This window comes from Nicotiana attenuata, chromosome 7 (assembly GCF_001879085.1).
Source record: "Nicotiana attenuata strain UT chromosome 7, NIATTr2, whole genome shotgun sequence".
Lineage (NCBI taxonomy): Eukaryota > Viridiplantae > Streptophyta > Magnoliopsida > Solanales > Solanaceae > Nicotiana > Nicotiana attenuata.
In genome coordinates, this window is record NC_031995.1 from 42,695,484 (window position 1) to 42,706,429 (window position 10,946).

Consider the following 10,946-nt stretch of genomic DNA (forward strand, 5'->3'; position numbering starts at 1 on the left):
GTCTCGTGTTTTTTCTTTTTTCTTATTTCCTCCGTTTCAATAACAATGTTTTCTTTTTAAATTTAAAAATAATTTAATTTCAATATTTTTATTCTTAATAGAATAATTTATAGCTATATAAATATTCATAAATTATTTTAAACTACAGATTTTAAAAGTCAATCTCATTTTTCTTACACTTTGCACTTATTCAAATAAGTTCGAATAAATTAAAATGGAGGAAGTATGTTTTTTTCCCGTTGCCTCATGGCTTTTATTGTGGCACCTAAATCCTAACATTATCACAATATTGTCATGGCATTTTTTAATCGAGAAAACAATATGGCATTTCTCATACGAAAATTTGAACTAATAAGCACTGTTTTGGTTAAGAAATTTTTGGTTTCCGAAATCAAAACAAAGAAATTGTTTAACTAATAAATATAACTGTTTTGGTTAAGAAAAACAAAATGTTTTGCTTTATTTCGATTTAGTAGTCCTTTGTTTTATCAGAGAAGTCTTGTTCGATAAGTTGTACGTTTGGATTAGGTTTTGGACTTCTTCTTCTTCTTCTTCTTTTCTTTTTTTTTTTTTTTTTTTTTTTTTTTTTTTTTTTTTTTGAGAATTTGCTTAACTTTGAAGGGGAATAAGGAGTAAATATTAATCCAGGTATAAGTTGTTACAAAAATTATGCCGATTTTTTCAAATTAAAATTTATCACGATTCTAATTCAAAACCACAATTAACCTCTTTATGTATAGATAGATCAAATGATTTTCAGGAGTATTTTCGATCTATAGTCGACGGTCACCAATTGATATTATTGACTACAGCCTATTTCACTTTTCTTTTTCTTTTAGCTAGAATGTATTACTTTCTATTAAATCCACCTTCAATATCTTTAGATGTCCAATATTTTTCAGATGAGGAAAAAGGAAAAGTTAGAAATGTTAAAAAAAATAGAGATATGATTATGTTGAAATTTGTAGAGAGAAATTTCTAAAGTGTTTATCTCACCTTCGCCTAAAAAATACTATATATACATGATCAAAATTAATTTTTATATATCTATAATAAATGTTGAATCCCTTTAATTTCTTTGATTACTAATGCACAATAGATGTAACCAAGTTGGCAACTGGCAAACTGACCCTGATACTATAGCTGGAATGTTTGTTGAATATTATGAAGAACTACTAGGGAGGAAGCCACAAGGTAGGATCAATGCAGTTAAAGGGATACTAGACAATGGTCCATTACTATTAGTGAACCAGCAATTGGAGATGATGAAGCCATTCAATGAGAAAGATGTTAAACATGCTGTGTTTCAAATTGACAGCAATAAGAGCCCTGGACCTGATGGCTATGGTAGTGGATTTTATAAATCTGCTTGGTCAATAGTGGGAAGAGATGTTTCTGATGTTGTGCTAGAATTTTTCCAAAATGGGAAGCTGTTGAGGCAAATAAATTCAACCAATATAGCATTAGTCCCTAAGGTGAAAGTTCCAGAAGAAGCAACTCAGTATAGACCTATTGCTTGCTGCAATGTCATATATAAGTGCATCTCTAAAATGATATGTGAGAGATTAAAACCAGCAGTGAACCATATAGTGTCAGACAATCAATCAGCTTTTGTTCAGGGTAGATCTATGATGCATAATGTGCTAATTTGTCATGACCTGCTAAGACACTACAATAGGAAAACATCTCCAAGATGACTAATGAAGATAGATCTTAGGAAAGCTTATGATATGGTGAGTTGGGAATATTTGGAGGAAGCATTGATAGGCTTTGGGTTCCCTGACAGATTTATACAGTGGATTATGGTATGTGTGACTACCACTATGTTCACAGTAAAGATAAATGGAGAAGGACATGGTTATTTTGCAAGAAAGAGAGGATTGAGACAAGGAGATCCAATCTCTCCATTACTATTTGTTTTAGTTATGGAATACCTCTCTAGAACTTTGAAGACCATTAGCAGGCTGCCTGATTTTAGATTTCATCCTATGTGTAAGGAGTTGCAGCTGACACATCTCATCTTTGCAGATGATCTGATGATTTTCTGTAAAGGGAATGAGAATTCAGTGAACAGAGTCATGGAAGCTTTAGAGCACTTCAGCAAAACCTCAGGCTTGATTGCCAATATGGAAAAATCCAGCATGTTTCTAGCTGGAGTAGAAGAAGGAGTCAGAGATATGTTGCTGGAAAAAACAAGATTTGCACTTGGCACATTTCCTATCAGGTATCTAGGCTTGCCATTATCACCAAGGAACAACAACAACAACAACAACCCAGTATAATCCCACTTAGTGAGGTCTGGGGAGGGTAGTGTGTACGCAGACCTTACCCCTACCCTGGGGTAGAGAGGCTGTTTCCAAATAGACCCCCGGCATCCTTCCCTCCAAGAACTTTCCACCTTGCTCTTGGGGAGACTCGAACTCACAACCTCTTGGTTGGAAGTGGAGGTTGCTTATCACCAAGGAAATGGAATAAGATAGATTGTCACATGCAGAAAAGAAAAATCACACATAGGTTAACTGTCATATATTCCAGACAGTTGTCTTATGCAGGAAGATTACAAATTGTCAATGCAGTGCTTTTCTCTATACATAATTTTTGGGGAGCTGTTTTTATTTTACCCCAAAGTGTGCTAAAAGAGGTTGATAAAATATGTAGAGATTATCTGTGGGGGAAAATTAAGGGTCAGAAGAAAGTAGCACTGGTTGCATGGGAGAAAGTCTGTTGTCCAAAGAAGCTAGGAGGATTGAATGTGAAAGGTTGTAAAACATGGAATATAGCATCAGTAGGAAAGTTATTGTGGCAATTGGTAATGAACAAAGAGTTCATTTGGGTTCGATGGGTTCATGGTGTATATATGAAAGCTGATAGGAATATTTGGACTCATAGTCCTCCTACTGTAGTAGTTGGTATTGGAGGAAGCTAAACTCCTTAAAAAGAGAGATGCAAGGATGGTACTCACAAGGCAGATATAGCCTAACTCCAGGAGGCAACTACTCCATAACTAGAAGTTATCTTGCTATGATAAACCAACAACCACAACTAGAGATAGTAGGCTTGGTATGGACTGCTGTGGCTCTACCTAGACACAGATTTGTCATGTGGCTGGCAATTCAAGGGAGACTACTTACCAAAGACAGACTAATAGTGATGCAAATCCCTGTGGAAAACATAAACTGTAACTTGTGTGAAGCAGAGCAGCTAGAAACAAAAAATATCTATTTGTTAAATGTGACTGGATCAAAGCAGTTAGACAAGAGATCAATCAGTGGATAGGTCAATCAGTACATGATGGAGATTTCAAGTTGATGTTAGACATGATAAAAAGAAAGCACTGGAAGCAATTCAAGAAAGAGGTGATAGCAGCGGTCAATGGAGCAGTGATATACCACACTTGGAGAGCTCGGAATCTTAAAATTTTTCAAGGCAAAAATGTACATAGATTAGAGGTAGTAACAAAAATCAAGAGGAAAATTATAGAGAGAGTAGATCATATGAGGTTATCAAAGAAAGCTGATAGGTGTAGGAGATTTATACAAAGTATACTGTGTAATTAGATTGTGGAGTTGGGCGCCTTGTTCTGTGGTCAGATTGTGGTCATATTAAGGTTGCCCTATAAGTGTAATTATTTTGATGTTAATGATAATTTTACATTGTTACAAAAAAAAAAAAAAGATATAACCAAGTTAAAAAAATAGATGGAATAAAGAAGAATGAGATGTATAACAATATACAAGAGATATAACCTAATGTTTAGGCAATTCATATTTAGTCAGAGACAATGAAAATCATGACGTACTGTGATGTTCATCAATATGAATAAGTGGGAGATGACCTGATTGAATTGTATTGAAAGGAGGCTTCCTATTTTGTTTCCAAAGGGGAATGCTGCATTGCATCTATAGGAAGGATTTAAATTATACACTGACAATATAAAATTTTTTTACAGTATCAGTGTAATTTGATGACCTGTATATGAGAAAATCTATGGACATTCATATCGACAACACTACATAAAATCAGAGAAACACTCAGACTAGAAGTGTTTGGTGACGGGAAAATGGTTTTAGAATCTTTCTCTAATACAGTGAGCTTTATTACTTTGAATACGATCAACATGACTTGTAATAGTTTGCAATGCAGGTGGGGATTTGAAAGTGTCTTCTGCTGCAGCCTCTTCCTTCTCATGTTTCTTGATACTAGATATATACTCTAAAGCAGTCACTACATCGCTGATTAAAGGTCGTGTACTCGCGTCCTCTTGCAGGCACATTGCTGCAACTGTTAGAGCTTGATACAGTGCCTTCGACGGGTAGTTCTTTCCCAGCAACGGATCTGCCATTAAGTGAAACTTCTTCTTGTCATTGATCAACGGTCGTGCCTGTCCATCAATTTATCAAATAAAGATAGGCTCCTAATTGCTTAACCAATACTCCCTCGTTTCAATTTATATGACAGTATTTGATTAGGCACATGTAAAGATCAGAAAGACTTTTGGCACTTGACGAGGTTTCAAATATAGAAAAATATCATTCAATTTGGAACAGACTAAAAAGGAAAAGTGTCATCTAAAATGAAACAGATGGAGTATTTGTTGTTTAGCGACATTGCTTAAAACGTACCCACTTGACGAGGTTCTGTTCTTCGCTTGGTCTGGAGCTGTCAATGACTCTTCTTCCTGTGATTATTTCTAAAAAGACTACGCCAAAGCTATAAACATCAGACTTAACGGTCAATTTACCTGTGCAAGCATAGTCAGGTGCACAGTAACCATAGGTTCCCATGACCCTGGTGGAGATATGAGTCCTGCCACCAGTTGGACCTAGCTTGGCAAGTCCAAAATCAGAAAGTTTTGGATTAAAGTTGTCATCTAAAAGTATGTTGGAGGCTTTAAAGTCTCGATAAATCACCGGAGGATTAGCTGTTTCATGCAAATATGCAAGTCCTTTTGCTGCTCCTACTGCAATTTTCATCCTCATTTCCCAATCAAGAGGCCTATTATCTGGACCAAGTTCTGCCAATCAATATAAAGGCAACTATCAAACTCGACATCATATTGTCAATCACAATAACAAACTGTTGCAATTAATGAAGGTTGCATACCAAGAAGGTGACCCTCTAATGAACCATTTGGCATGAATTCGTACACTAATATTCTCTGATCACCATCTGAACAATATCCTATTAAATTGACAAGGTTGGAATGACGGAGAAGACTCAACAGCAGGACCTCCACAAGGAACTCTTTAGTTCCTTGGAAACCATTCCTGTCAAGTTGCTTCACAGCAACATCCTAAGCAACATGAAAACAACACAACAATAGTTAATCGGTTTTCCCTTATTTTTCTTTTAGAGTTGAAGAAATCTAAATCAATTTTTTGAACAAATTAAAGAAATGTGGGGAGAGTACCATATTCTTGCTTTTAATATGGCCTTTGTACACTTTACCAAAACCACCAGAACCAAGCAAACACTCACAGTCAAAGTTTTGAGTTGCAACACACAACTCGCAGAATGTGAAGGCCTGAGCTGCAATGTTCCCCTTTCCAAATTTTTCTATTTCTGAAGCTATGTATCTCCTTCTGCTGCTATCTGAATATTTAGCACAATCACAAAACAGACAATCACTCATGATTTGATTGAACTTACATTAATACTTAGTTTTCATTAGTCATTCCCAAAGTTTCAGCCAAAAAAACAATGAACATCAAATTGCAGGAAACAAAAGTAGAAGGGGGCCATGATATAAGGGAAAAAAGTTAAAGATATTCCTTTCCTATAAAGAATATCTACATTTAACTTTCGTTATACTTTGCGACATTGATACTCTTGTCACTAGCAAGTTGTCATATTTGCTTCCCTGAGTATAGCATAAGCTAATTTTAAACCATAGTCAAAAATAGATGAACAAATTTGAACCTTCTTCCCGATGTTGAATCTATCCAATCCATATTAGAGCTACGTTAAAGTCAAAGTCAAATAATTTGCACGGATAACTTATAACGGAGAGTAAAATTAAGATATTTCGTATAGTTAAAAGGTAATTTTGAACATTTTCCGATAATATAATAATGATGTCACTAATCCCATTTTAACTGATTGTGGTTCATTTTCATATCAATTATTTTAGTCGAATCCGAATACAGAGGAAGTCCTTTCTAACAGGTAGCCCGGTGTACAAAGCTTCCGCTATGTGCGGGTCTGGAGGTGGGGCGGACCATAAGGGTTCGACTCGAACCCGTAATTTCCTTGTCAGGTAGCAACTTTACCAGTTACGCCAACAACTTTACCAGAAACGTCAAGGCTTCCCTCCTGACCAGTAAATGCTATCATGGAAAATTGCAAGTGCTTGATATTAAGATAGATGAGACAAAAAGGCAGAAGAATTACCAGTTTTAAGAGAAATGTTGGCAAATTGTGCTGGAGATTTGGTATCTTTGTATTGTTGAATAATGCTATTTTCCAAAGAGGAATTATGAATGCTGTCCTCCACCGGCATGCAACATGAAAAGCAATTCATCCATCCTCTTTTTGCTAATCTACCTAATATCATATCTTAGGCACAATTCCTCAAAATCATCAATAAAATATTCTGGAATTTTGTCTCAAAATATATATATATATAATAGGACCTTATAATAGTTGTTTGATAATTTATTGATGATATTTTCAGAGACGATTCCAATACCAACAAACTCATAAAATCTATATATGTCAATTCAACAGGAAAATAGGAACATTTGGATGCCAAAATTAGTTCCTAATTTTCCCGTCTAAGGTGAACCGTGCGGTGACGGTCACCGGAGAAAGAAACCTAAGAGAAAGACTATTGTCTCTTAAGTCTTTTTTTCTCGGTGCAAACAAGAATGCGCCCCTTTTTCGCCATCCTATACCTTTACATATTTTTTAGAGAAATATTTTATTTCTCTTTAAACCAAAATATTTGTTTTGCTTAAACCCGAGAATTTCGGATAATTTTGCATCTTCTTATAAGTAATATTGCATAAGTTATGTGAGGAATTTACATATTATTACGGGATGGAATAAGAATACTTATGTTAGCAATATGGGGATTAGACTATTTAAAGAGAAAAGTGTTCTCCTTAAAGTAACTAGTTAGTTCTTGTATGGCAATAATGCTTCATTATTAATCACTGCGCAAAAGGGAGCCTTGACGTAACTGGTAAAGTTGCTGCCATGTGACCAAGAGGTCACGGGTTCGAGCCGTGGAAACAGTCTCTTGCAGAAATGCAGGTTAAGGCTGCGTACGATAGACCCTTGTGGTCCGGCCCTTTCTCGGACGCCGCGCATAGCGGGAGCTTAGTGCACCGAGCTGTCCTTTTTTTTATTTATTAATCACTGCACAATAATTTTTTCATTATTAATCACCACATAATAATACCTTTATTACTAATCACCACATAAACAATCACTATATTATTCAGATTGAAGTGGGGTGGAAGATAGTCATATTATGGGCTAAAGGTTTTGGTATATACTTTGGTTCTTTGGCACATTTCGAAGTCTAATGAGCTTATTATTCCAATTGTGTTAATGCACTTACTAGAACTGAAGATGTCAAAAATGATTCATGGATGTGACATAACAAATGGTGTTGGAAAAATATCTTCATTGATCTCTTGTTCGAAAATGTCATTACTTTAAGGCTATGTGTTATGTACTAATTTTGTCCAGAATTAATGGTGATGATCCTTTAGACAACTCAATGCTTGTGACTAATATGATGAAAAAGGAGGTTCATTTTACTTGTGCTTATCGTGTTATAGCTAAAGAGATAGTCCGTTAACATTCTTGGATATGCAGAACTTTATTTTATCAGAATCCAGCAGTGCAAACTTCTTTGTTCGACCCAGATGCATGGCCAATGGTGCACTTTTTAATATGTCCACCAAGTGCACTGATCTAATTTTAGGTGTTCAAGCGCTTGCATACCGTATTAGGAGGGGATTACGATCAGAAGTATCTAATTAAAGGGTGTTCATATATTACTTATGTTGATATATATCAGTGCATTCTTGAAATATATGTCTGTTCAGAAAGGATCTGGATTTATTTTTATAAGTTCTGGTCTTCCTTGAAGTAGCTAGTTAAGTTGATTTGTTTGGCTTTATTGTATCGCCAAGCTTGTATGTTGATTTCTTTTAGAACAGTAATTGATTTTGCCTTTCTTTCTTACAGATCAGGAATGGATTTAAGAAGGTATTAAAACTATAAGATGTCTCAGTCATCACCAGCCCATTGCTGGTCAAAACCAGCCAAGAGCAGCTAAATCACCACAGAAAGTAACAAAGCAAACCAAAATAAATGCATGAAGCTCTAACAGGCTTACTGTCAACTGTAACTATCATATATTGAGTAAGTTTGTACACTTTCTCTAATAAGCTTGTATATATTTCCATATCTTGACTGAACTTCTCTACAAGTAGGGCTAATTAGACATATACTATTCTAGTAGTTCATACCTAAACTAATCATACGAGGAGGTAAACAGAAAACGGAAAAGTGGAAAATGAAGAATACACCCTGGAGCAAGTAAACCACACAAAAGGAAAAGTAATATGCATCTGAAATTATATTAAGTATATTGAATCTAGCTACTCTTGTGTGAAGCAACTAGTCGCTCAACCCGGCCAAGACGAGCTTCTAATTCCGTTAAACTAAGCAAGTTAATATCAACACAGCTAGTTCTTTCCCCACTTCTCTGCTTGTTGGTAGTCAGAATTTGAGCTGCACTATTAGTCTTGTTCCTTTCATGTGCATAGTCAGGTAATGTGTAACTTCTTTCTTCTGCAGTATTCCCATTGAAAGCCATTATCTGTGAAATCCCCATAGAAATATTCTTTACTTCCCCACATTTGGGAGGAAAACCAATGGGAACATCGGGGAAATTCTCCACTTTTACTTTCTTTTCCATCATCGATATATGCTTCTTGTCATTTATCTCACCACATTTGGGTGGAAAACCAGGGGGAACATCAGGGAAATTCTCCACTATTACTTTCTTTTCCATCATCGATATATGCTTCTTGTTATTTACCTCACCACATTTGGATGAAAAACCAGGGGGAACATCAGGGTAATTCTCCACTTGTGCTTTTTTTAAGTTATAGTCAGTTGCAACTTTCACATGTTTTAACTTAGGAGCAAAAGCAGGAGGAGCATAAAGGCTAGAAAGTCGTCTTGATCTTCTTTTACTCCTTTGTCCACGCAACACTCCTTTGAATGCAACAGCTAGAAATAATACTTCTTTTCTCCACCATCTCGAATACTGGGCAGTGATATCCGATTCAGACAACCTAGATGGATAGTATAGCCTCAAATCAGAATCAATGGGTCTGCTATAGTTGTACCAGGCAACTTGTGGACATGAACACGAGCGAGGAATCCATTTAGGGAAGTCTTGGTCATATCCAAACTGCATAGCTACACGATGTGGTTGATAAGGCTCTTGACAATCCAACCCGACTAGCTCAGATACCCTCAAGCATTGAACGAAAGACTCCAGTTCTTGTTCCACATTTTGCCCTTCAATTATTGTCCACTCTTCTGATCTTTCCTTGTAAAACTTAGGAACTGACCAACCTCCCACAGAAGCCAAGGCATATGGCCTCCACAGAAATGTCTCTCCAGAAGAATCGATAATATTCCTCACACTAATCACATCCAATTGTTTCACATTATGCCATCGTCCTATTCTCACCCCACTAGCCATACAACATTTGCGAGCCTGCTCTGGCCGCAAAGGTAGTAACCTCTCCCAAGCCCAAACTTGAACAAACAACAACGGCGCCCAAAGAGTAATCGCTAGAATGTCAACACTATCTCCAACATTTCCTTTATTTTCCTCATATGATGAAGAAGCGATCATCATAGTCTGTTTCAACAAACTCAAGTCCCTATATATGCTTGCAAGAACAGCAGGAGCAAGTGCTAGTCGCGTACCTTTAGCAAGGTTGACAGCTATTGGAAAAACATGTATACCTATTTTATCATATTCATTTCCTGGAAACACAAATCTAGATAACCAAAGAGAAAGAAAAGCTTCATGTTCAAACCTGTGTCCACTATTCATGAAATGTTTCAACCACCCATTATGATTATCAGTCTTCATTCTGATAAGTTCCTTTCGTGCTTTTTCAAGATTTTCTTGAATTTCCACCAACTCAGGGGACTGAAGAGGCTGCAATGAAACAGTGCCACCCAAAACAGAAAACCCTCCCAAAATCATCATATCTTCAAGAGTAATACTAGCTTCACCCCAAGGAAATATAAAAGTATTAGTCTCACAGCACCACCTTTCTGTCATTCCAAAAATCAAATCTTTATAACTATGGATTTTGTATACTGAACCTATAATGGCTTCATGAATACCAGCAGCTTTCCATACAGAGTAATGAACAGATTTCATACTTTCAACCCATTTTTTCCATTTGTTTTGAGGAAGCCTCCAGCCATTGAAGGAGACTTTTAAAGGCCATTCAGATTCAGAGGAGAAAGGAAGTGAAGGTAGCTTTAATGGTGGACCATCAGGAGAAGAAACAATGGGTTTCAAGAAATGAGCTGTTCTGTGTTGTGGGATTCCACCTAATGGTGAAACCATTAACTCTTCTCTTACCTCAAAGATTGAGTCTTTCATTGGTTTTTCTAACATGGATTTCATCAAAATTAGAAATGGTGAGTACTAGTTGTTAATCTGTTTCTTTTGGGACAAGAAGGAGAGCATTTGTACGGCAAAAAAAAAAAAAAAAACTTTTAGAATGTCTGTTTATATATATATATTTTTTTTTGAGTGAAACGGATTTTGATATTCCTTCCTATCCAAATTATAAGTCTTTTTTGAGATTAAAACTTTTAGAATGTTGCTGTTAATGATTTATGAGAATGCACTACAACAGTCGTCCTTTTTTTCCCTTTTTCAAATAGTA

The 10,946-nt window shown here is 36.0% G+C and overlaps 2 protein-coding genes across 3 annotated transcripts; both read right to left on the reverse strand.

Moving 5' to 3' along the window:
• Positions 3,868–6,869, reverse strand: LOC109228981 (serine/threonine-protein kinase CDL1-like). Of its 2 annotated transcripts, none has more exons than XM_019394260.1 (5): positions 6,391–6,869; positions 5,411–5,592; positions 5,104–5,293; positions 4,623–5,014; positions 3,868–4,381 (listed from the first exon to the last, which is right to left on the reverse strand). In XM_019394260.1, the coding sequence occupies exons 1-5, from the start codon at positions 6,551–6,553 to the stop codon at positions 4,067–4,069; spliced, it is 1,242 nt and encodes a 413-aa protein (XP_019249805.1). In that variant the 5' UTR covers positions 6,554–6,869; the 3' UTR covers positions 3,868–4,066. The 2 variants fall into 2 exon arrangements, with proteins under 2 accessions (XP_019249805.1, XP_019249806.1); XM_019394261.1 differs by having other exon boundaries at positions 4,198–4,335.
• LOC109229999 lies at positions 8,612–10,621 on the reverse strand. The gene has a single exon (XM_019395537.1). The coding sequence runs from the start codon at positions 10,619–10,621 to the stop codon at positions 8,612–8,614; it is 2,010 nt and encodes a 669-aa protein (XP_019251082.1).